Source organism: Macadamia integrifolia, chromosome 10 (assembly GCF_013358625.1).
Source record: "Macadamia integrifolia cultivar HAES 741 chromosome 10, SCU_Mint_v3, whole genome shotgun sequence".
In the NCBI taxonomy this organism is placed as follows: domain Eukaryota; kingdom Viridiplantae; phylum Streptophyta; class Magnoliopsida; order Proteales; family Proteaceae; genus Macadamia; species Macadamia integrifolia.
In genome coordinates, this window is record NC_056566.1 from 30953777 (window position 1) to 30981667 (window position 27891).

Here is a 27891-nt window from a genome sequence, read left to right on the forward strand (position 1 = left end):
CTTTGTTTACTTGTCACATTTCAGGCTAATTTGAGTTTGTCAATGGGCAAAATAGGGTATTAAAAAAAATTAAAACTACCAATGGAACGAGAGTGAAGTGCATAGACATACAATAGAAGGTATGCTTTTACAAAAGATAAAGATATGCCAATATATGAGACGATACATTGAATTTTAATTTGAAGTTTAATATGTGACAAATCCACATCATTTTTAAGTATCAAACAATTATAATTTTCAAACCATCTTTCCAAATGGCCTAGAAAATACAAAGCGAACGGAGCTACTTCTTGGTGAGGTTGTGTTGAAATCTTTTTTTTAATACAGTAATTTCATCATTACATATAATTAAAATGACCTTATTTTAACAAGGGAAAATAGAATTTTGAAAATGTGAGACTTGTAGGAACATGGTAATTATAAATACTAGTAATGGCATCCTATTGATCACTGTCGATATTGATGCCGATATGATATGGATTGACCCATATTAGACAATATCAAACATAAATTTAAACACCTCATTTTTTTGCTACTACTCTAGATCCGTATTAATATCGATCATATTGAAATTGGATATCAACAATACTAATACATATCGACAGATACGGCGAATATGATACCAATACCTTGATCCATGTTGTTCTAAGTTTGTGTGAATCAATGCTAGGCGACCCCTTGGCCTCTTTTTGCATTATGCCATCATGTGTGTGGTACAATGCTGAATAGGCATACCCCGATTGAATCTTTAGGCGATGATATCATCATATAAGATGATAGAGTTGTGAAGATTTATATGTCGTGTGTAGCTAAGATGCTAACTTCTGATATCAAGTTAGATAGCCACATTATTTGTTCATTTCACAATATTTAAGAGTGACATATTGAAAAAGTTCATACTACGAGGGTGTTGGAACCTTGGAACCTTTTTTTTTATTTCATTTTTATTTATAAGGATTAGAGAATCACATCCGCATGTGTTGCGATTGTTCCAATATGGAAGATTCGCATATGAATGAGGGTAACGTGGTCTTTTCACGTCTACCTATATCAAGTTTCTATTTTTTTGGCTTATCAAAAAAATTAGGGGGGAGAGTTCTTTTCTCCTATTAATAAATATTTACTCACCATCTGCCACCAATATCTTGTCCCACGGATGATAGTATCATGATGTTATTTGTTCTAATATCATAATAAGACGTTGCTCTTAGGATTATGACTTATGATAATGGACTGATGGGAAATAAAATAATGTGTCTATCAATAATACTATTAAGTTGAACTTATCTATTGGAGCCCTCCCTAAACCCTGTAGTAGCGGGAGCCTCATGCACTGAGTTACTATTTTGTCTTTCAATAATACCACATGGCAATTCAAGTGGAACTGAAATTTTATATTTAAGTAGATCATGAGGTCCTCTACTTAATTGTCAAGTTTTTAGGCTAGTCCAAGATTGCTAATTGGCAAAACAAGGTATTAAAAATTTTAGGAACTGCCAATGGGATGATATTGATGAGGTTCAAATGATTCTGCCCTTATTTTTCTTTAAAAATTGAATTTTTGACAATTTTACCCTTAATCTCATATCTTTTTTTTGGCACTTGGTTTAACACTATCCTTTTTTAATTTAAAACATTTTTAGAAATTAATGGTAATATGATCATTGATCATATTGTATCATCATATCTCCCATGATGTAAAAATTTAAATGAACAACTAGAATCTAAACCTTCTACCAAAAAAAAAAAAAATTATGATTCAAATCAAAATTTTAAATATTAAAAATATTTAAAACATATATTTCCAAATAAAATTTTTTAGAAGCTTCTGGTGGCTTGATCTTAAATCAAATTGTACCAGCATCTTTACATGATTTGAAATACTAAATGATGGTCTTTGATCCAAATCAAAATAAAATAAAATAAAACATGAAAGTTGAGTTGTTAAATTCAAAATATGTAAAATGTCCAGATGGTTTGGTCATTTCATCATCAACTATTTAGTTTAGATTAACACACTACAACTTCCAAACAATATGTAGATTTATTGTTAGGGGCTATTAAGTGTTGTGGAAATTGGACCAGTTTAACACATCCCTCTTGTTAATTAGTTATTGCCCTCATTATCACTCCAACAACAACCTCATTTAAGGAGATGTGGATCCAAAACAAAACCAAGTCAAGTTCTCATCCTTGCAATTATGTCCTGTGCAATGGTGGACTCCTTAGGCCATAACTTTTCTTGCTTGCTGCTAAACATGAGCACGAATCTCTAGCTGTTGGATGCTTCACTAGACGTTTCAATGGTTGAAGAGGATTTGGACACTTTCGAAGTATGTTTGTTTCCAAATGATACTTTTCTGACTTTAGAAAAAATAAACGTGGGTATGCTAGAGATCCTCTCCCCACCTTCGTTGAAAAAAAAAAAAAAAAATCCTAGATCCTTCTCCCACAATAAAACCTGTTCCTCACACAAGCCCATAATGTTATGGAGTGTGGATGGATGCATGCACTTGTTGGTTTTTTTTTTCTTTCTCTTGGGGAGTGTGGGAGAGGATGAGCAATACCGAAATTAAGTAAATATTTAATGATCACTTTAAAATTAAGTAAAATATCGGTCAATCCTAGCAGTTGTATGTCACGAGCTGCTTGCCTTTGTGGGTCTTCTCAAGTTTATACAAGCTCGATAAGATCACTTCTGTGTCGAATTATTAGCTTTTCTACTGAAACGTATTCCGCTTTTGAGAATGAGCATTCCTATTCTTAAAATGCAGAATGCATTCTTAACTAACAATGAGAATATTGTCTAGATAAATATTTGACAAAAATGCATTCTTGATTTTAGAATTCTAATGCATTCCTTCAAAGATTTTGTCGGTAAAATCTATTGAATAAATACATAACAATAAGAAAAACAAGAGAAATAGGATATGCAGGAGTGGGTGCTGGAGAGAGTACCAATGCTAATTGGTCTTAAAATTCACATTTGCCAGAGCGAATTCTAATTTAGGCATCGAAGAATCTTTGCCAGAGAGAACCACTCTTTTGCCTGTTTTTGTCTTTCTCTCTCTTTTTAGGTGTTGTGCTAAAGCTCTAATACCACTCATTTGATTTTTAAAATTAAAATTCTTACCTGCCCTATTCTTTTGTCACCTAGTCATGAGGCCAGCTCAATCTCCATTTCCATGTCTTAAAGTCATTGACCTTATTGTAGTAAATTTAAGTCATCCATTAATCTAATGCCTCCATTAACTATCATTGGCTTATTATAGAAGCAACCGGTTATTATTATTTTTTTTTAATGAAAATAAAAGATTTCATTAATTATTGAATATAAGATAGAACATCAATGTCATGGTTAATATTGTGAATATAAAAACGGTTACTTTCTATTTGTTTACCACAAATGTGAGTCGTGATTCTCATGACTCGTGATCGGAGCAACAACTAATTATTTATAAAAGGAATGGATGGCTCAGATTCAATAAAATCAGATGTACCTCAGCGCTTAGGTGCACTCCTACCTGTTATAGTGTTTTTTGTTTTTGTTTTGGTATGCCTTGTGTGTGTGTGTGTAAAACCCAGTAAGTTTGTAAGAAGGTGAGAAAATATGAATGAATATTGTCAAAAGTGATGGTCGGGGTATTAAATAATGACTAAGGTAAAAAATGAGGATGGAAATTTCAACAAAGACATACAACATGCAAAGAAAGAAATGAAATAACAAATATCGTGATGGTGATAGGAAATATATATATATATATATATATATAATATGAAAAATATACTTATACTAAGAAAGAAACACAAATTCTCTGAATCTGGTCCTTAGAAGGTGAACGAATTTAGACGGCCTGGATCTTGTGACTCATCGATCCCAGAAATGAATTCTCCAACCCTGAGGTTCAGACATGTGTAGGAGCTCTATATTGTGGAAATGGAATCCTCCCTCAGTACGGTGCAATATTGTTTAATGTTGATAAAATGGAGTCCTGATGTTTCAACGGATTTAGATCCTCCCTAATTCTTAATTGTGTAGTTTTTGTTCAATTCTCTTTATGCACGTGACACCTGTATATTTTCAAAATCAAATAGTTATAGAAATTCAAGCATTTAAGGGGTTATAATGGATTTGAATTCCCAAAAACTTTTACAATTATTGAATTTTGAAAATATAAAGAAGAGAATTGGACAAATATTGCATAAGTAGGAATTAGAGAGGATCAAGGTCCATGTTTCAAAGGAAGAAAAACAAAGGCCAGATGACCATGGGGTGGGCCCAAGTTTTATTGGGATTAAGAACTGAGTGTCATGTAAGAAATGATCCTACCTACGACTCACGGGTCACAAGCGTGTAGCAATTTTTTTTCCCCCCCTATTTATTAGATTAAATAATCACCATTGGTCACCAAAACCCGGTCCCACATAAATGATGCTATCGAATTGTTTAATACAATATCATATCGATAAGAAAGATCGATAAAAATCAAAACCAACTCTTCTCTTGTTGATTTGTTTTTGAATTCCATTTTCACACGAAAATCAATGAAACTGAATCAGATCAACCGATTGTCACCCTTAAGTTTTTATTGTTAATATCTCTCGATATTTTCGAGGTAAGGTTGTAGTATTTACATCTCAAACCTTGCACATGTGAGAAACTCGAATATGCTTTTTTATTTTTTTCCTAAACTGGAAGCTTTAACAGCAAGAAGGTGAGCCTTCTTGCTTAACCTGCGAGAAACAAAATGAAAAGAAATACAAAGAAACTGTTTGATCAAAAGGGTATCATCCTCTGTTTTAAACTATGAGGCAACTTAATTGCTCTTAAAAAGCATTTTATGGCCATTGAACGGGATCATATTTCTAAAACTCGGATCGAATTGATCAGTATTGGATTTGACCAATCCAAATCCTATACACAGGAAAGCCAAAAGATTAAAATGATCTATTCGATATAGTCCAATCGAAGACGATCTGAATCAATATCAACCTTGATCAATCCCGAGTTTTAGAACCCTGGACCCATTGTGGCACCTAATTGTATTATTTTTTTTTTTTGTAGGAAATCCATATATCCAACTCTGATCCGGATTTGATTTTATATACTTGTGCTTTCTTGCATCGTTGATAGTTTTAAATTTCTAAATCATTCGAAAGATAAAATTTCCAAATCACCCTTTTACATGGCAAAATAATAACAAATAAATAAATAATAAAATAATAATTTCTTCATTTCTTAACCTCGGTATCATTCATTAATTTCTTCATTTCTCTGTGATTCAGAACTAAAATGGAGAAAGGAGGAGGTAGTGGTACGGCCCCAAATAACTAGAAACTAGTCACCATACTCAGCATCGATGGAGGAGTTCGAGGCGTTATTCCAGCAATCATTCTAGCCTTTCTTGAGTCACAGGTTCAGGTAATTAATCTGGTTCCTTTCACTTACTTCACCTCTCACCTTCTTCCCAATTCTTTTTATTTGTCTTGCATGGCTGCTGCCTCAAAACATTCATGCAGAAGCTTGATGGGGAGCAAGCAAGGATTGCAGACTACTTTGACTTGATTGCTGGGACGAGCACTAGAGGGCTTATCACAGCCATGCTTACTGCACCAAACGCCCAGAACCAAGACCCCCCACGCCCACTCTTTGCTGCTAAAGATATCAAAGACTTCTATTTCACAGAATGCCCCAAAATCTTTTCTAAAGAAGCCCGACCTGCCAAACTTGGGTATTTAATTTGTTCTTGTTTTCTTTTATCTGTGTTACAAGTTTTCATCTTAAAATAAATTGGCTTGAAATAGGGTGATCTCTTGTGGTTCTTATACAAGATAGTATAGTCACTCTCTTTACGAGTAGGTTTCTTATGACTTTGTCTTTTTCCGACTCATAACTTTTGGGGGATGTAGCGACAGGGCGTCGCTGCGGTAATATCTCCCATAAATGTCGTCACTCATCTCACAACATTTTTTCTTAGCTGTGACAGAACCCAAATAAGACGGCAAGTATCTTCATGATAAAATAAAAAAAATGCTGGGCCATACCCGCTTGAGAGACACTCTTAACACCTGTGTTCATCCCAAGATATGATATAGAACTCCTCAAACAAATCTTCTTCTCTACCTCTCAGGTCTAACTTCAGTATTCTTCTTGCTTTCTCAAACTTTACAAACTTCAAATCAATGGTATTAATTGTGTGTGCAAATGCAGGGGAGAAGAGATGTTTTTAAGAATGTGCTTTTGTCTGATGTTGTAATCAGCTCATCTGCAGCCCCGTATTATCTTCCTCCATACTACTTCAAGGAAGAAAGTAGCTCCAAGGAATACAACCTTGTTGATGGTGGCGTTGCTGCCAATAATCCTGTACGTATGTTTTTTTCTTTTGGGTGAATGGAAAATATATTAAAACAGGAAAGAAAAACGCATACAAGAGACAAAGTCAATTTAGCTAGACCAAGGAAAGATCCCTACCATGCCTTGAAGAGAAGGGCCTCTACCCTTAAGAGAGGGGACAAACCCAAAAGAAGGGGGGGGGGGGAAATAAGCAAAAGAAGGGAGGGAAACAAGGGGGAGGAGAGAAGAGAGGAAGGTCCCAAGAAGATATAAGGAACCGATTTCTATTTGTATCCGGACAAACAACGAAATTATGAAGAATTTATTCCTCACAGCAAAAGTAATAGCTCCTGAATCCACTTCAGTGAACATGACTTGGTAATCTTCTTTTGTTCATTTCCCACAAAATATGATATTGGTAATCCATCTTCTTTTGTTTCTTTCCCACAAAATATGATATAATGTTGCAATGAAAGCCATTACGCCAAGATGAGCACAAAGAGTTAAGCATCCAACTACACTAGGCAGTTATTGTTCTGTACGTACTTGTTAACGCTTCATTCTTAAAATCAATTGACTTGAAGTGAAGTGGCCTTCTTGTAGTTCTTATACGAAACCGATGTAGGACTATCTCAATGCGCCTCCCCTTACATGCAAGCAAATGCTTTAATACCATGTTAAGGCTTCCATCTTAAAACCAATTGACTTGAAGGAGAGCGGATCATCTGCTCGTACGGTAAATAGGTGCCATGTGTCCAACCTCCTTACAGTGGTAACCTTCGGTTAATTTTTTTATTCAAAATTTTCAATCTTTTTTATTTTCCCTATTTTGAGGAATTTGAAATTATTCCGATTTTACTAACCTTTTTTATCTCCTCTATTTGTGGGGAGTTTCAAATCGTGGATATCTTCCACGTCTCTTTATATATATCCCAATCATCACCTTGTTAATCATGTGTGACTGAAAATCATTACAAGCAATGTTATAGTAATCGGATTGATCAACCCATCTCTCCTTATTTGTCCCACTTTAATTGGAATTGAATGTTACAAAAACAATCTCTTAAGATAAACTATTGCCGATTTTCATTATATATATATATATATATGTGTGTGTGTGTGTGTGTGTGTGTGTGTATGTATTTCAATTTTATCTCCAGAAATCTCAAATGGAGTAGTATCCTCCACGTCTCTGAGTGCTGATCACCGTCTATGTGGGTGAAGATCATCTACAATGAAACTTAAGAAATTTGAGAGAAGAATTAGCTAAAGGTACGCTTATTTCTAGCCACAAATATATGTTTGATGGATGTGCAAAGGCATATCCAGAAACTTAAAATTGAAGTTACAGAACAAATCCAATAAAATCAAGAAGGAAGAAAATATTAGAAGGGATTTATTAGGGGAATTTACTATCAATCTCCTATACTCAGATGGATTGATGAGTTCAATTACTATATCCATGCTTGTAATGGTTTTAGTCATACATGTACTCTCACATGATCAACAAAATGATGGTCGAGAATCTTAATAAGAGAGAGAGAGAGAGAGAGAGAGAGAGAGAGACGTGAAAGATTTTCACGATTTGAAGCTCTCCACAAATAGAGGAGATAAAAAAAGGTTAATAAAATTGAATAATTTGAAATTCCTCATAAATAAGGAAAAAAAAAAATATTTAAAATTTTGAATAACAAAAATAATGGAAGATTACCTCCGTAAAAAGGTTGGACGCATGGCACCTATTTACCGTACGAGCAGATGATCCGCTCTCGACTTGAAGTGGGGTGGCATCTTGTAGCTCCCTTTTTTTAATTTTTTTATAAAACTCTTGTAACTCTTATAAATGATAGTTGAGCCACCCACAACTGATTTGAGACTATTTCAATGATACTAATAAATCCTTCTTCCTTCTAAACTCTACATAAAAAATTCAAACCAACTGAAAAATGTGGAAACACTTTAATTGTAAGCAATTTTTTTCTTGTGGGTCATTTTCTTTTTTCAGACATTGCCAGCCATACGTGAAGCAACAAAGATGCATGAAGACCAAGATGACCCACCAAGGTCTTCAATAGACTACAGTGGTTACCTGGTTCTTTATCTGGGTACTGGCACGGCAAAGCTTGGGTATGAGGTAGAAAAGAAATCCTGGGGCCTAACCGATTGGTTTTTCGGAGGCGAAGGAACCGCACCATTACTAGACATCCTTTTCAATGCCATCGATGATATGGTTCTCTCATTTATCTTCCAAGGCCACCATTCCCAATCCAACTATCTACGAATCCAGGTTAGATATATCTATCTATCTATCGATGTAGTTAGGGGTGTCAAACGGTGTGGTTTTGGTTATTCGGTTCGATTCTGATTCGGTTTAAATTTTGACAAGGTGAAACCAAAATTGCACCGGATAGGAATAAGGTGAAATCAGAATCGTTTTTATCCAGTTTTGGTTCTAACGGTTTCTAATCGGTTTTTGTTATTCGGTTCACAACCGGTTTACATACGGTTAATAGTGTCGTTTTAAAAAAATGGTTTGCATCCTACAGCTAGTGTGAATCCTACATATACTAAACTTCCTAAAGAGTCAAGACAATATACTTTTATTTTGCTAAGGACAATATACTTTCTATGTAAAATACTACACATATGATAACTAATTAACTATGATTCTAGAAATTAAGAAATCAAGAAGTATAATTGTGTGAAAGTGAAACTCCTTTCTCGGTCAGTACTTTGTTTTGTTTTGTTTTTTTTTCCATAGAGACCCTTTGAAATTCAAAACACTTTAAGTCTTTAACATTAGGTGACAGTTAACTATCGATTTTTCGGTTCTAAACCAAATCAAACCGAAGCAAAATTATGGCCTATAAAACCAAAATCGGATCAATTTACTATGATATGGATTGGTTGGTTATAACCAGTCGATTTCAATTCCGATAAACGGTTTCGGTTATATTTTGACACACTTAGATGTAGACATGTAGTGCTCATTCTAAGGCTGAGTTTGGTAGTCATTCAGAAAAATGTTTCTGGCACTTTTTTCATTTTATGAGAACAAAAAATTTGAATAAAGCATTTGGTGTCAACTTGGTGCTTTCCGTTTTTTTGGAACGAAAAAGAAAAAAAATAAAAAATAAAATAAAAAAATTTAGAAACTCAAAAATGATGGAACGAGAAAACCTTGTTCCGTCATTTTGATTTCGTTTCAAATACAAAAAAATGAACAACTAGAGTAATCGTTCCTAAAACAAGTTCACCATACACCATTTTTTTTGTTTTAAAATGGTATTTTGACACAAAAGCTGAAAATTTTGTTTTTTTTACACAAAATATCGTTTTGGAAACGTAATGAGTACCAAATGCAACCTAATTAATTAAGTTCTACTCTACGTACTCTCGCTGATGATCATTTTTTTTTTTTTCTAATAGATCAATTAATGTCTTATTCAATCAATCTGATCCATGACAATCAAGCAGGATGATAACTTGGCTATCGACGAATCCTCAATAGACAATTGAACAGAGAAATTCCTTTCCAGCCTAGAGGAGATTGCAAACAATCTTCTCAAGAAACCTGTTCTGATCACAAACTCTCAGACTGGTCTGCTAGAAGGACCTTCGATGCCCGATGGCCGCACTAACAGAGATGCCTTGATTGAGTAAGAAATCTTAATATAATTTGTTGAGATTTCTACCAAACACCTTCAGTTCATTCAGGGTTCCCCTACAAATAATAATAAAGCTAAACTACCATTTTTAATGACATCCAGGTTTGCCCAGAAATTGTCTACTGAAAGGGAGAGGAAGCTGGAGGAGAAACGGGCAGCGGTCTAATGATCCATTACAACGAAGCACCTGTGGATTTTCTTCAGCGACTGGTCCAACTATAATTAATTTCCAGTTCACATATATTTATCATGAAATAATTTATTAGGTAATAATCGGTTTGGTTATTACTTAGACAGAATAGATTAGAGAATGAGAAATAAGTTTGGTGTGGTGTTATTATGTGTGTTGAATTAATTCTGTAACCCACTCTTTTGTTATAAATTGAATAAGTTTGGTGTGGTGTTATTATGTGTGTTGAATTAATCCTGTAACCCACTCTTTTATTACAAATTGAGGAGAATGTATTTGTAGGAACATGTAATTATTTTGGAATATTTACCATCAATTAAGAATGTGTGATTGTGAACAAGGGCAATGCAAGGTCCAGAGATGTACTAAAGGACCATACGTAGGACAAGATTTTTGGTGTTGCCCACGGTGCAGTCCGATATCACTATACAAACCTCCCCTTTTAATAATATGACTCCATATTCTACTATAGAATTTTCTAAAATTGTAACTGTTAACTATTTGCACTTGCTTGTGTAGGGTAAAGATAGAGGATGTGGGGTGTTTAAAATTATAAATGCTAGGGAAACTTCAACTGCGAAACAGAAGGTTGAGAGTACTATAAAGGATCAGCTCATACCGCTACAACAACGTCACAACTGTCAACAGAATATAATCAAGGATATGTCAGAGGAACAATAACAGCTTCAGAGCAACATAATAAAAAGTTAGAGAATGTCCTCGAGGCTCTGAAAAATATTGATACAAAAAAATGAAAATTTCATCTCTCTTTGCTATGGACAACCTTTTATTATATTATGTCATGGTTTTATGTGATGGCCTAGGACAGATAATTGTACCTAATTTTAAACAAGTTTAAGTCTCGTGGATGGTGCTCCTTTTCTTAATTTACTGGATACTATTTTGCAAAGAGAGAGACATGTGTATAACTTTCTCCAGAACTTGGATGTGGGGATGAGTTGCACTCCCTACACCGAATCTACACTGATTGATTTTCATTTTACAATCAAATTTAATGATTAATAGAAGAAAATGATACACTCCGATGGAAGACCCAACTAGATCACCTCTCCAACTTAATGAGGGGAATATCCAGTTGTAAATGCCCCTAGATGCTTTCACCTCTCGTCTGATGAGTTTGATTGACTTATGAAGGAGGTCCTCCTAGAAGGTAAAGGTGTGAATTGCATTCCACCACCTTTTACCGATTAGGGGGGAAAAGGTGGAGGGATAACTACGCAATAGCTTATTCATTTTTCAATGGGAGTCCTTTTTTTTTTTTTAATGGAATAAAAGTGTAGGTTTTTGGACCGCGATTTCTTAATGGTTATTGACCATATAAAAACCATTATGTTCAAATAAAAGATACCAAAGAATACTTAGATTTTAAAGTCATAAGAAAGTACCACTTCAGTGTAACCAAACAGTTTTACATGAAGAATCACTACACAAGATTAAGGTAACCAAACAGTTTTGCAGGAAGAATCATTAAATAAATTAAGGGTAACCAAATAGTTTTCCAGGAAGAAACATGTATCACACTCAAGGCAACCAAATGATTTTTTAGCTAGATTAGGTAGTTCAGAAGAATGTCTTTCAAAAGATTGACATCCATATTCGGTACATGCACCATTTGATTTACGCAACCAAACACATCCTTAACATCCCATATACTCTTTTTTTTTGGTAAGGCATCCCATATACTCAACAATCAACATTAATATATATATATATATATATCAAATTGCTCGAAGTCTATTCAAGTCTATATATATATATATATATAAAGAGAGGGAGAGAGCGTTTTCTGTCTGAGAGTGTGGCTCCTGCACCAGAGCACTAACGAGAATATCCATGGAAGCATCAACAAGGGTTGGATTTTAAGAGTAACTACCAACCTTAGTTCATCCCAAAATTTCTTAAGCATCATCAGTGACTAACTCAATACCATCACAGATAGATCTTATCCTTGCATCCATTGAAAACTTTCATAATTTTTCCTAGCATATATATTTCTTTCAATCAACCACTTGATCAAATCCTCTATCATCCATGTCCATCAAACATCAATTTTTGGCAGTGCTAGTCCAACATCAGAGGGATTTCAATCCTTCTGGGCTCAGCTCTTATGGATTCTTAAATAAGTGATTGGTTCTGTTGAGGTGGAGGTTACGTGGCTGTATTATCATTTGTATATGTTTTTCTTTTTTCTCCTTCATGTGTTTATACTAAGGATTTCAGCTGAAGTTGAAACCAATATATTGGCTGAATCTGAGGGATGCTTTAATGTTCAAAATAAAAAAGAAAGGGTGTATCAAATGCACGGCTGCCACCACTGCGGGTCTGAGGAAGGTCATCATATATGTAGATTTACCAAACCCTTGACCACCAATCTACCCAAATAACTCAACATAGTTGGCAAGGCACCATGCATGATGCATCCACTATGCTAGTATCCTACCATCATCTGCATAGCATACAATAATGTCTCCTTATGTCTTTCTTCTTCCCTCTTATGAAATGACATATCTGCTCCTTATTGAGAGAGAGAGAGAGAGAGAGAGAGAGAGAGAGAATCTCCTTTTAATGCTGCCATGTGGCATATCAGCAACCAAAAAAATCTAAGACTACCAAGAGGGTTTAATGGGGAAACAATGGAAATACACAAGATGGTATTACATTAGATGGGTATAAGCGATCAACGAAATATTTCATTTTCTTATTTCAATCTTATTTTCATCCTCTGCTGTTATGTCCTGTGCAATGGTGATTCCATAACCTTACCTGCTTGCTGCTGCTGCTGCAGCTGATTAAGCAATAGTCATGGGATCAGATTCATACAGCTTTCCTAAAGATTCAATCTCCTGTATTATTTTTGAGCCATATCTTCCATTGACGGAAATAAAATTGTGGGGGGCACCTAAAATTTTCCATTGCCTTCATAAAGAAATAACCAAGAACCTGGAAGCGAACTGTCGACACAACCTTATTTTACTTACGGGCATTTTACGTTTACATTGAAACAAATGATTTGGATTGCAAATCAATTGTACCTTTACAAATTTCTCCGAATATCAGGCTTGGATGCCTAGAATACCAGCATAGTCTTTCTCATGGTGCCACTAAATTCTCTCTATAAATATCAAAAACTAAACCCTTCTTTTCGGTCTTTCTCTCTCCTTCCCCCCGTCCCCACCCCCAACCTCAAGGGTGCAAATATGGTGGGTGTAACACATATACATATATCACCTTCTTTAACTGGTGTCTGATGGAAGGGGACTCAAATTATGAGCAGATTGCTTGTGAGAAAACATTGCCAAGAAATGCTCACCACTGCTTCCTGCCCTTCTTCTTTTTCTTGCTGTTGCCAGTGCCAGTGCCAGTGCCACTGCCACCACTCCTAGAGAAATTTCCAGTTTGGGATGCAGGGCTCCCTGTAGAAGGGCTACCACCTGCAGCTTCGAACATGCCTGACTGCATTGCATTCTGCAACCAATCAAAAAACTCCTCTTCTGTCATGCTCTCTTCCATGTTGAATGCTGGCATCCCACCCCCCCTTTGTCCTGAACCTGTTCCCTTGGCATTGCTATGCTTGGAGATAATACTAGTATTAACATGAAAGCTTGGCTTGTGAGTGTTTGCCGGACAATTCATGCCCTGTAATGACAATTCATTTACGTGTAAAGTGAGTTTTTCTTTATTTACTTGTACCAATCTGTACGAAACATAAAATTAAAACTGATAAAATTTTAATAAGGGGAGGGGACGGGCTTGGAGAAACAACTTTGGCACGGAATGGAAAAAAAAAAAAAGAAGAGGCAGATTACGGGTATCCTCCCAAACATGCTAGGCTGGACCACTTCGCAACATTGTTTAACAGATGGGTCAAGTCTATCCTAACAACTCTTAAGAAGGAAGAAGTCCAATTTTGAATTTATATCGAATTTTACTTTCTCCACATACATTATCCACACAGATCATGCAGTGGAACATTATGTATTCAACTTGGCAGTCCAATCTAAATTCACCTTCTCAAAGTCACTGTACATACAGCGTTTACTAATTCCCAAATGTAACCAGTTCCATCATATTTTAATATTCTATGAAGTTCTTTGCTTTTCCCAATTCTAAGCATCCATATTTTACTGAGAACATCCTTAGTTCAGAGGGGATTATACTCACAATATTTATTGCAATATTATTTCTCTGCTCAAATATAACATTAGCTTCCTGAAATGTGCCAAAGCCCAAAGGCACCCCTGAAATGGGTGCACTGGGTTTCCTTGCAGAAGAATTTCCCCATGAATACTTTTATGGTGTATAGTATAAAGCTAGAGACAAGCCATCCATGGTGAAGTTAGATGTAATGTCTTACCTGACAGACAAACCATTCAGTAGCATTGAATATTCTGCTTTCAACACAAACATATGCAGAGGGTGCATCAACCTGTACAAAATGAAGCTGCATTAATATTGTAAGAAAAATTATAATATTCCCTATATCTATGTGCTTCCCAAGAGAAAATATAATTTTCTGAATAGTAGACAGCTAATGACTTTATATTGAGAAAACAGTTTTCACTTGGATAGTAGTTAATTTTGACATATTGACTAGGTGGAAAGTGAGGCACTCATTTCTGCCACATGGATGACGAATCATTTGGTCGTTCTGAACGACAAATAGAGGGGGTACCCTTGGATAAGCCACATGTTAAATTTGGTAGCTTTTTCAACCATTTAGACTATAATGTACGGGTTTCCCCCTAGTTTCCTCAAAATCATTGATCTTCAGAGAGAGTTAATTGTTTCAAAAAATTAACGAGTCATTATTATGACAAATGGTAATGCTGTATAAATTAAAAGGGGGGGGGGGGGCAATGAACATACCACAAGGCAGAAAAACCACCTCAGGTGGTACCACACCCTTTTTTTGTTTCATATATTTCTCCTTTTGGGTCTCTAATTAGTTTTCAGTTTTGATGTTCATCAATTTATGTATCATATATTTTGTCATAATTTTATCCTGTCCTTACGTATGTTCCCATCTCTTTGATGCTTATGTCGTATGTTTGTGAGATTTGTTTAAAATAGAAGTGGCACGTACTTTTCACTGATCCTCTTCAGCCATCTCATGCTACCCATTTTATAAATGCACTTTTTCTATGATATTTGGCCATGGAACAAAGAATGTGATACTAAACTTTTCTCGGCTCCTACTTTTCTCATTTTTTGTTAAGATAAGAGGCACTTGTTGAATGAAATATCTTGTAACTCAACTTTTGAATCATCTCCAAGAATGAGGATGATTAGGTGAAGAATGTATGTGGACTACGTAGGAATAATTGTCTAATTTTTTTCTTTTAATCAATAAGATTCTCTGACACATAACAGGAACCAATGCTAAATAGGAGCCAGATACGAAAGTGCTACTTAGAAACAGGTTGAATATGGATCTTATAAACTGGATCGTTCCCAAATCTGCATAAAGTCAGGAAAGCTCAAGATCTGGACCACCACTGTACTAAGGTGCACATTTATATCTCCCTTGCCTAGCCCAGGGGAACACACATGAACATATTTGCTTGATGTTACCTCACCTAGGGCCAAGCAAGATAGGTGCCACCTTGCCTCTACAGCTAGGTACCCACCTTGTCTACTTTTAAAGATACTGGAAAAATCTTGGCCGCTAGCAATTATTATTGTCAAAGTGTTACAGGATTGCTCACTGATCAATACCTTCTGCAGCAACCCGAAAAAGAAGGGTTGGAAAGACTGCTCAACCCATCCATCTCCATCTTTAGCTTGATGAAAATCTTTGCAATCCTAAGCCGACCAAAAAGGAAAGAAAAAAGAGGAGAGTGAAATCAGCAACCAAGTAAAACCATTTCACTTTATAGGTAAAAAGAAAATCATGCATATACAGAAAAGGGAAAAAGGAAACCTGGCACCATCTTGCTCTAGCTTTAGATTTTAAGGTATGGACCCAGACGTGAAAATTGCCACATTTCTTGCAGGCTATTCTTCTAGAATCTCCATGAGGATCATCACCATCAGCCTGATGTGTGAATCGGGAGGAAAATAGACCATGTCTTCCATTCTGGAGAATCAAGCATATTTGAAAGCTCAAGTAAAACCAAAATGATACTATTCCAACTTTAGAGTTTGAGCTCGAAAATATAGATACAATAGACACAGGCATGCTAGAGATCCTCCCCTCCACCCCTGGGGTGAAAAAAAAAATGTACCTAGACCCATCTCCCACCATAAAACTTGTACCTCACGCAAGACTACAAGGTTATGAGGTGTGTGTGCATTTGTGGGGGTTTTTTTTAGGGGTGGGGGTTGGCAATACAGAAATCAGATAAATGAGCAAGACACATTAATTCACGTGACATGAATAAGTATTTAGAAATAAATGCAACAATTTTGAGACGGTCTCAAAAGGGAAAACTTTTCATTGCTGTCCGGCAAGGAAAATAAGTCGATACTAAAAGACGAGCTTAAGCTCACAAACCCTGTGCATCAGGGTATGAGTTGGGCATCTACCTGGAAAGCCGTCTCCGTCCCATTCAATGGTTAAGGTAGCTCTGCAACAAGAGGTTGAAGTATGAGGTCAAATCCCAAAAGGGATGTTGATTTGTTGGTATTTAAAACACCGGTCAATCCTCACAGCTATATTTTATGAGCTGCTTGCCTTCGTGGGTCTTCTCGAGTTTACACATGCTCGACAAGATCACTTCTCTCCCAGCTTGTTGTGACCTCCCCGAATTATGGATGTGAACTGATGTTTCTCATCGTGGTCTTATTAAGGGGTAATCTCAATTCTCTTTGCAAGGCTGCTACTAAACATCAGTTCTATGGCAGCTGGCTGGCCATTACTTAAAGACAGTGCATAAGCTTACAGGATGCAAGTGACTAAGTTATAGAAGCCTAGCATATTAGAAAGATGACATCATCAATGTGATCTGATGTGCATATGACGGAAATGACATCCTGTGGATAGAAGTCAGAGCCCAATATCCTGTGCAGAGTGCAAGAAGTAGATCAGACTTTTGAGTAAGTTTTTTGCCTGGTATACACCTCCAGGGGCCAATCTCGTCACCAACTGTTTACCATCCAATGACACTTATCTACTGATCTGTACACAGGATCGGTCCCTAGCATGGTAATGAGAGGTAATGAATAGCTAAAAAATAAAAAGGATTTCTACCCAGTACACAAACTTGAACGGCTAAAAATTTAAAAATGGTTTTCTACCATCTAACCTTGAAGACTAAAACAGAGAATCGATGGCAAGAATAGATATACTCCCTTGAAGGTTGGTGGGGGAGTTGTTGCCAATCCCTTGAGATGTTCAAGGTCTCATTTTTGTGGAACATAGGATCATCCAAACAGGTTGTCACAGCCCAAGATAAAACAAATCCACTCAATCAGTTTTTGAGCGCAAAATATGCCAAGAGGTGATAAGAATTAGCACCAGACACTGAAGAGGAGAGACGGTCCAATGGAGAGAGCTGCTTTCAGAACACAAGCTGTAAGCCCGTAACCAGGTCGTTCCGAACTGACAGCACTATAAAGATGGTAAAGCAATGATTTAACTTTTTATGCAGCAGTTGATTGCTAGGAAATCAAGGAATAATTTATCAAGGCCCAACGATTGTGGAGCAGTGGATGAAATATCTATGAAGTGCTAAACGGTTAAACAACAAAGAACTCAGCATTGAAAGGTGAACCTCCAAAATCTTGAGTTCCATTACATCTCTAAGTACTACTTTTACCCCTTTCCTTAATTAGTTAATGGAGAAGAGATAATGGCATACTAAAATGTAATTTATTTTCAATTTTCAAATTCTCTCTTCTCAGGACTTTGAAGCTATTCATCAGGGATCTTGGACTCATTAGTAAATTTTGTCGTAACCCTCTTCATAGACATCACTAACAAGGAAAATAACTCACTAGCTTTTCTACTTTAAATGTAATTAACTGCAGACTTAAGGCCAGGAAAACACACCCTTTGAGAGGCATTCTGAAACCGACGCAAACAGTCCAATATCTCCTCTCTCCTGAGTTCATCATCATATGCTTTTTGCTTCGGAGAATCAAGTAAAACCTGGATATGAACCATTGAATGAAAAAGGACCTAAATTAAGCGAGAAAAAAAACTATGATTTTGTTTAATCAGGAAAAACAGTGCAAACCAAGATGTACCTCATATGCATTTTGGAGCTTTTTGAAGGCTTCTGCAGCCTTCTCATTGCCCATATTTTTATCAGGATGGACCAGCATTGCCTGAAGACAAAATAAGAGAAACTCAACTACATCAATCATTTCATTCTTTCCTATGAATTAAAAACTTTAAAGTTGAATTCCCCTTTCACAAGGATTATACACCATTTCAGGCCCATGGGTCTATCAAGTTCTGGGCCCTTCTCAAAGAGCCAGAATATGATGTTCGTTGTAAAGTTTAAACTCACGAACATGACACTAGGGACAAAAGAAATCCAAGTATGGTTAGGTGGATACAGATAACTGGTTAATAGGGCTAGTCCAGTGAAAATAGATGACACCAAAGACAGCTGCTAGCGCAGTTGGTTGGAGCCTTGCAAATAGAGTGCAGGTTCACAATAGGTCATGGGTTCAACTCTCCTGTCTTCTCCTTGTGGCTTAAGGCACCCCTCCCCCCCAACTCTTTAGTAGTAGTAGATCCAAGAAAAAAAAAGAACAGTTGAAACCTTTTTCCTGTACTCCCGCTTGAGTAAAGATACATCTACAGTCTCATAGCGAGAAAAGCCCAACGCAGAATAGTGATCGGTACAGTTTAACAATCGCACAACTTCATCTTCAGATGTCAGCTCAGAATCAACCCTACTGGTGGAGGCTTCTCCAGAAGAACGATCTGTCGACTTCATAGAAGCATTTTCAGAAAATGAAGGATGCACAGCCTCATCATAGAAGGAAAATGATTGTCCTTGTTCTGTGTCCCTATAAGATCTAGTACGCTTGTTCATGTTATTCTTTAGTAAGTATACAAGAACATCACTTGAGATGAAAGATAAATTCATTCCTAAAAGCAAACCAAGCCATCCGACATATGTCTTTGCACAATATAAGGAATATAGAGTAGTGATTAGGAGTGCACTCCGTTCATAGCTCAATGTGAATCCCACCCCTGCAGTTTAAACCACCTGAAGCCTCAGTATGTTTGAGAAGGAAATAAAATTGACCAAGAAGATGATTCTAAAGTTCAAAGAACGGACAGAAGATTACCGCCTAAAAGGATAACAATTCCTGTATTCCAAAAACTTCCATATAACCACAATAAAACAGATGCAGAGATTGCAACAAATAAAGTTGCAAATGTGAACCCAACGTAAACTGCAACCACAGCAGCTATTGCCTGGATCATCAAGAAAATTAAATGTTAAACACATGTTAACAAAAATGAGTAAATAATATCAACAAGTTGCATGGAGTATCATGTCAGAAAATAAAATAAAACGACAAAATCTCAATGCAACTCAATTAGGCCTTGAGGACCTTGACCCAACTAGTTGGTGCTGACTAGACAAGTCTTGGCCCACAATTCCATCTATCATATTAGGCATTCATGTCTTTCTCACTACTTCAAAGCAAATATTTTCAAACTTCCTCATATTATTTAGCTCCTTCAGATTGCATCATCACACTCCTTCTCATTCCAACACAGCAGTGCATTTGATATCATTGTTTACATATGTTGAAATTACTGCAGTAGATCAGTAACGCAGGGCGTCTATTATGAGAGAAGTTTTATTTCACGGAAGCCTAGGTGGCTACTTGTAATATCATATGATTCTTACCTTATAAATACATGATATCGGTTAAGGGGAAGATACACCCTAAACGATCTGTTTTTCCTTCTCCTTTCTCCTCTTCTTCTTCTTCTTCTCTGTGCAGGATCTGATTTTCTTGTTCTGAACTTGTCACATGGAATCAGATCAGGTTAATCAGTAATTGCACACCATTGTTGCTGTTTTGAGAGTCCGTGATTTTTCTTTTGTTCAATGAAATATCAAAACAAGAGATTTTCCTGATTTTCAAGAATCCTTGTCCAAGAAGGTTTCTTCATAAACCCTACTTTTCCTTTTTAGATCTCCTTGTTATTTTACACTCCAGTTATCTATATCAAGCAGTATATATGAATTATAAGCAAAGTTCAGCATCATCAGAGACTCTTCAGCCCTGCGATTTGCTTGAGAATTTTACTCAGAGGTCTTCTGCAATCTGGACTTATTCTGTCATGTGGTTTCTAGTGTTGATCCTTCTTTCTATAAGTTGATGTTGGTGAATGCTATTGCTATTATTTGAACATTCTCAAAATTGAGATCTGGTTATTCTCTACATTCTTCCCTTGACCTGCAGTTCTGATCTTTTTTTCATCATTGTGATTGGTTTTGGTGTTGCAAATATCTCTGTTCTAATAGAATGGGTTACTCATAACCTTCTGTGGACTCTATCAAGCTAACTGTGAAAGTTTATATTAATGCCAAGGGAAAATTGAAGTACTTAACTTCAGCACCTCCATCTCCCATGTCTAAATACTTTCAGCTTACACATTGAATACATCCTATACATGTATCATAAATCTGCACTAAATGTGACATTGTATCTCTAAATTTTTTTTATCATAAATTTTCGATCTAGTAAAATAAAAAAGATAAAGTATAAATGTTATAGCTGAGTGGATCTGTGATGATGATATATTATTGGTCCAGTTATGGAATATCTATTGCAGTGCAAGTTATGTTCCATACTCTTAGCCAAAGCTGTTTGGGATGATTTAAAGGAGAGCTTCTCTCAAGATAAAATATGTACCCAGTTTATGATATCTATGAGAAGATCTTTAATTTCAAGCAAGGTGACAAATTTGTTGGTGAATACTATAGTATACTTTAATGCATGTGGAAGAAACAGAATGCCTACCATCCCCTTACTACTGATTTGGAGTTGTTGAAGACTCAACGTGCAGAATTTTAGGTGGCTAAACTTTTTATTTGGTTTGAACTCCGACTCTCAAACATAGATACTCTAGCTTCAGTTCTTAGCCCAATCTCTTCCCCAAGTAATTTCATTCATAAGTTTTATCCCACAATAGCCGGAACATGTTACAAGTAAACAATGTTGAATTACAAACAGAAATCACTTCATAAAGTCATACAAAAAGTTGGTGTATCATGAAGCCAAAGAGTCGTGCATACACATTTTTATAGTTACATTTTATAATGGTGTACTGTTTCTGTTGACAAATGGCTAAAACTCAAGCACCCTGCCACTTTCTTGCAGGTCAAATGTTCATATGAGCCATTTTATTGGAAAAGATCCCACTGGAAGGTAAAGTTTAACGATGACATGTAATGAGGTCTATGCACCTGGCAATCCATGATTTGGCATATTACTCTGATTGTCTGGATTGGGGGACTCATCCCATGAGTTGGTTTGGATGGCTTCTGTACTTCTGTAGAATGACATTGTTTCATGCTTAAAATGATAAACATGCTTCTCCACTCCTCAAAGGAATGTGAACAACCCAGTCTTCTGAAACCTTGATCTGCACTGCCAGTTGAACTGGTTGTCTCGCCAGCCATCCTTCGAATGGATTGCTGGGCAGGCCAGGTTTCAGAACATTGAAACAACTGAATTTATAAAGCATGACATATCAAAAGCAACAGTAAAGCGCAATAAGAAATTAAGATTTCCAAATCAGTCCTCTTCATTGCCAAAGTAGATCTTCAAACACCAGAAAACTCTGTTGGATGATGGATTGTCCACATGCAAATGTCCAATATATGCACAGAACTCAAGGATAAATAAAGAAATTGGATTGCAAATCAAGCTAAACTAACTTAAATTAAACTCATAATGAATTGGAGAAAAAAGCAGCTATTGGACACAATATTACTGAGATGAACAATTAAAATAAAAATTAGAACTCTAGCATCCAAAATGAAAATTCTCATATACAAATGAAAGATAATAAAGAAGATATAGAGACTTCTTCCTTTCATTTTGGTTGGGTGGGTGGTGAGTGGGTGAGTGGGTGAGTGGGGGAAAGGGGTAGAATCAAAACTTACCATGACTATCAGAAATTTAAAAATCCCAATCATAGCAACCAGTGAGAGAATGCTGCACCAAATAACTGCAAAAAAGGATGTTGTCCCCAATCGTACGAGGGAGTCAAGGCCCCTAAGGCTACAGTCGAACCAAATCAGGGATATGAGCAGCATTAATTTCCCAAATTGCAAAAGCCACCTCCAAACAATGGGATATACTTCCTGGATCTTGAGTCGAGCATAACCACTGGCATCATATATTGTGGTTGTTATAATCGAAAACAATGGCTTCTGCCTTTCTACCCATCCAGTGGCTGCATTAAAAATAGACAAAGCAGAAGCCCCCAAACTTCTCCAAATTACATGATCTGACAAAACTGATGCTTCCATCGAATCTTTGTTGGGTAAATAACGCAGTAAGCAGCCAAGACTAGTTTTAAGTTTGTTCAAGCTGTCGTTCCCTCTAAGTGATGATCTTCTGTCTGCTCTTGATCCTGATGCATTCGAAGAAGATGCATGGCCCCCAGGGTCCACTGAGTTACAAGATGCAGGAACTGAATGAGCTGAATCTGGAATTCTATCCATTACAGGTTTCTCTTTGGAGGGGAGGTTCCTGGATCTTTGGTCAATTTTCTCATCATCTCCTGTAGAGTTGGTTTTAGCTGACATGTACACTGAAGGATTACCTGGCTGTTTACCACTTATGGGTTCCTCTCCATCAGCAGCTTTACCATTTCGTGATTTCACCTTTTCCTTTTTCTCCGCCGCAGACACAGCCCCCGATTCTGGAACCCTAATCTTGTGATTTAAAGAGTTACGATCCAACCCATTTCTCTGTTGATTTCCCTTCCGAGCCATGAAGGTAAGAAATATTATTTTTTTAAAGACAAGCTGCTTCAATCAATTTTCGAACCATCAAGAGTACACTGCAATGCAAACTGGAATCCGTTGGAAAGATTCATGCCTGTTCGCCAATACAAAAAAGGTTCCACCATATAAGACCATAAGCATGCTTGAAAAATAGAAGGCAACATCTGATGTGGACAGAATTAATCACCAAAACTCATGAGGAATCATAAGCATGTTTGAATGAGAGAAAGGTAACACTGGGAAATGCAGCGCACTTATGGATAATGCATATGGAAACAATAAGCATGCTTAAAAGAGAAAAAGCAATCTGAACATAAGGAGAAAAAATTACCAAAACTAATGGATGCAAAGTTTTATAAGTTGGTATAGAATTGTCTGAACAGTATAAGTAATTGGACAAGAATTAATTGAACCGGTACATTTAGAGGATCAGCTGATCTACACTCTTCCTTAGGTTTTTTCCTCATGGATTGGCTGATTGTTTGATTGGATCATCTGATCCCAAATGATCCTAATGCAGTTATTGCAGGAATTCTGCATCAGATCCAGATTGGAGTCACCTGGGTTTAATATGTCGAATGAACTTAATCCCTGAACAGCTAAACCTCAGATGAATGTGCATATGGAAAAAGAGAAACAGGTCAAAGTACAACATCTTCCTATGAAGAAGGAGAGGTATAAGCTAAGCATCAAGTATACAACATGCATTGAGCACGTGCAGATAGGTGAACCCACCATTGATTAGGTATGACCCAGTATGTCAGTATGCCTAACCATTTTTATCAATATGGGCCATATGTGTCATCATTTTCCATGTTTGACAGTACAGATCGACACCTTATTAATATCAATAGGTCAGCTGTGGTCTGAGTCCTGTCAATTGTTTACTGTGACTCATTCCAGGTAGTTCAGCAAATCGAAACATCCAGAGAATCCTCCAAATCTTTTGTAAGAGAAAAAAATTAAAAAGGTGTAAGCTCCCAGTTCCGGAGCTCTCTATCATATCCTAGGTTGACGGGGCCAATCTTTGAGAACAGAAAAAGAAAGGCGCTTGGCATATGACCTCTTATGTTCGTGAAGAGGACAATTGACTTTCGTAGCTTTGAAATAAAGAAGTAAACTTTAAACGTTTTAAAGAAGAAATATCATACTAATGAGAAAGGAATGGAAGTAAAAGTATAGCTGAACCTGCTTAAAACATAAAACAACATCAAATAGCCACAACATAATCTATTTTTTTGCTTACAGAAAATATTAAAGAAAAGAATGTTACAGTACAAGTTATCTTCTTTGGGCTGAGTCTGTAAAAGTATTCAGTACTGAAGGTAACTGATGCAGATCCAGGTTCCAAAAATCGGACTCAGATCGCTTATGGGCCCACAATTAACAACTAAACCAGTTTTCAAAGAAGTGGTGGCATTCTTGTAAATTCAGGGACAGCTCAAGCACTTAAAAGAGAGGAAAATAAATAATAGGGACAAACTGAAATAGAAAATTAGAAGAGAGGTTTTCTGGGATTACAAAGAGAAGGGGAATAATATGTCAGAACTAGGGAAAACAGGGGCTTAGTTGTAATAACAGGGATTAATTCTATTAAAGGAAAAGAAGAACCTGTTTTCTTCTTCCCGATAGAAACCAGAGCCAAAACGGTAGACCAGCAAGCTTTGACGGAGAAAACTTCACCAAATCTTGTTGGCTGATCATGAAACTTCAGGCGAAGGCTGAGCACCCAGTGCTCTCTTGAGTCCAGCAGGTAGGGGCCACAGAACAACTCACAAAGAGGAGCAATGGCACCTGCAACTCAGAACCGACGGCAGGTTTTGGTTCAGCTTTGTTGCAGGTCTTGTTCCTCAAGACTGGAAAGATCTTTGGGGCTGAAGTGCTAGGGATCAGGTAGCCTAGGATAGAGGTTCTCACGTCCTAAATCTCAGGTTCATCTGAGGGGTATCCAGGGAGATTGATCTCCAATACTAGGGCTGAGAACAGGGTATTCTCAGGTTTGGGAAGTAATCAGCAAGGAAATAGGGGAAATATTAGAGAAAAGAAGAAGATAAGAAGAGAAGAATTCAGAGGGGAGGAAGAGGAAATCGGCAGCCATGGTTCACACCCAAAAAATCTCAATCAAGTTTTAATTCTCCAAATTCTAAATTCTTCTCCATTACATGGCTATATAAAGAAAAATTAAAGCATAACATTTGAAGCTAATTAAAAATGGAAGCTAACCTAAATAGCAACTGAAATAAAAATCAAATCTTCCTACCAACTTGACCACACCCTACACTAACAATTAAGGAAAGCAAATCAAACTACTAAATTACTTCCAAAGTTTTCCACGCCTAACTGCATCAGTAACCAGAGAACTTTTTCTGAAATGCTCAAAGAAGAATTAATAACCATGATATGGCTGCAGGATAGTATGAAGTCTTTTGTAAAACCGAATGTTATATTCCTACTAACTAAAATGAGTTTTGGAATGCTCTAGAGAATGTATTCACAAGATATAAATACCTCAAGGGTTTATCAATTATATGACAACATTTTACCCAAACATCTCAAAACCACAAAGCTTGTGAGATCACTCTATTTATATACTGTGAAATACTAACAGCCATAGTTGTCAACTTGTCATGACGTCTAAGTGACCCAAGGTGTTGGAGGGGGGCTAGACGTAAGGCAAAACCAGCAAGGCGACCAATGGATCCAAGACGCCCGCCTAGGCGACCAAGGAGTCTGGATACCTAGCGACACCTTGAAAACTATGCTAACAGCCTTTCCTAAGAGATGCATAGCCATCTCCATTAGCCAAACCAAACTATTATAATGACAATATCTGTCCAAAGAGAGCAGACTTCAGTAGACTATGATACCAATAACTGAGAGCCTGAACATGAACTCTAACTCCTGCACCAACAGTATCGTAATATCCATTCCAAGTGGCTCAGATAATATTGACATAAATTCAATGTCCTATATTCTCTATTTCCAACTAGAGCAAAATTGGGGTGGAAATTGAGGATAAGGGTGTGCGGATACTAAGCTCATAAAGACACATTCCACATTCCCCATTCTACCAGGCATTTTCCAGAAAGGCGTAGACTAGTTATTTCTTCGCAGTTTGCAGTCCCTATGAGCAGGATAACTCCCCTTTCTTCCGTAATAAACAGTAAATTAGTCTGAACTTTGGCATGCAATTCTCAATTTCTATGTTTATAAAACGCAAGTACGAAAAAACAAATTAAGACTAGAAGCAACCGAGGCCCAAAATTCCTTCAAACCAGACAAATGAAAGGGTTTTACAAGGAAAAATTAATGTGATATGGGAATCCTATGCTCTCCCAACACACGGACTGTGGACGTCCATATTAAGGAACAAAGAAGTCCCACGTTAAACCGGAATAAAGAAAGCACGTTGACCTAATGACCTGCATGCAATAACCATAGGAGGGTCTGAAACCAGTGCAAGAACTAACTACAGAACTAACAAGCAATTCCAATCCGTAAGGAATTCGGATTTTCTGTAAGAAGAAAGACTAATTGCCCATCTCCTACCAACAGGATTATTCCTGATAATAAACAAAATTTGATAGAAGAGGAGAACCCACAATTTTCGGGGTAACACCGAAACCTCTTGAGATGCTCGAATCATAAGCAGCAGGAACTAAACAATGTGAGAGGATACGGAGACCCGTGAACCAAACCCCCCAAAATTTCACAGTTCTCACAAAAACCCAATTCAGGGAAAACGAAAAAAAGCAAGCCCAGAAAAAAAAAATGGTGAATAAATGAGAATCAACACGATAAAAACGAACCCAAAACAAATGAAAGGCACAAAATAAGGCGTTGCAGAAATAAAGGATGAACAATTAAAGGTCTGCGTTGGTGCAAGAAATACCTAAAATTGAGCATGTCGTTCGGCAAAGGGAAAGGAGAAGCCCGCAGAAGACACAGAGGTCGGCAGACGAGGGTCAGTGACTCAGTTGGGGTCTGGCGATGCGAGTCCGCTAAATGTTAGACGGCGGGCGGATAGGCCAGAGACTGAGTAAAAAAGCTCTTTCATTCAGAGGATATAAATGTTGCCAATTAAAGTTCGTCCAATTGTAGATTGCAGTTTCATATTGGGGAGGGTCCCCACAACGCTGGTGTAGGGGATATCTCCCTCGTCACACCAATAGCAGCATGGAGAATGGTATCATCATCATTCACACGCTCCCACACAGGTGAGGTGAGGAGAAGAGAAAAAATTTTAAAAAAAAATCAAAAGAGAGGGATAGCTACACCACCCGCGTGTGGCAAACTAGCATGCGGCACCAATGGAAGGCACAATAGTGCATCATACAAGGGGAACATGGGGTCATTTCAAATGGGGGAAAAGAGGGAGACATACACACAGAGTTGGTGCTTAGCATAAGTTACACGAGCAGTGTGCACAACCTTTTCCAAAAAATCAATTAGAAAGTGGGCCGATGGGATGGTTTCGTCCATGAGTAACCACCGAAAACATTTCATGTGAAAATGAGACATGGAGAAAAAAGAACATTTCATATATATATATATATATATATATGTATAGAGAGAAAGAACCCTAATAGTTTTGCATAGGTAACACAACAGTGTGGGGCCAATGAGAGGGTGCATAAGAGTAAGTTCAGTACTGAGTGGGGGGCAATGTGGTCTTTTTCCCGTCTACCATGGTAAAATCCCAAGTCCAGATTTGAGTTGATATTAATGTGAAGTTATTTT

General features: G+C 36.9%; 2 protein-coding genes across 2 annotated transcripts; one reads left to right on the plus strand and one right to left on the minus strand.

Moving 5' to 3' along the window:
- Positions 1-2303: 2303 nt before the first annotated feature.
- LOC122092385 (patatin-like protein 2) lies at positions 2304-8699 on the plus strand. The gene is made up of 5 exons (XM_042662697.1): positions 2304-2333; positions 5336-5422; positions 5521-5772; positions 6212-6364; positions 8340-8699. The coding sequence occupies exons 1-5, from the start codon at positions 2304-2306 to the stop codon at positions 8697-8699; spliced, it is 882 nt and encodes a 293-aa protein (XP_042518631.1).
- Positions 8700-13165: 4466 nt separating this feature from the next.
- On the minus strand, positions 13166-27225 carry LOC122091779. The gene is made up of 10 exons (XM_042661910.1): positions 27044-27225; positions 22303-23245; positions 19460-19589; positions 18925-19361; positions 18401-18481; positions 18204-18302; positions 16134-16289; positions 15929-16015; positions 14568-14639; positions 13166-13849 (listed from the first exon to the last, which is right to left on the minus strand). The coding sequence occupies exons 2-10, from the start codon at positions 23137-23139 to the stop codon at positions 13520-13522; spliced, it is 2229 nt and encodes a 742-aa protein (XP_042517844.1). The 5' UTR covers positions 23140-23245; positions 27044-27225; the 3' UTR covers positions 13166-13519.
- Between the last annotated feature and the right edge of the window lie 666 nt (positions 27226-27891).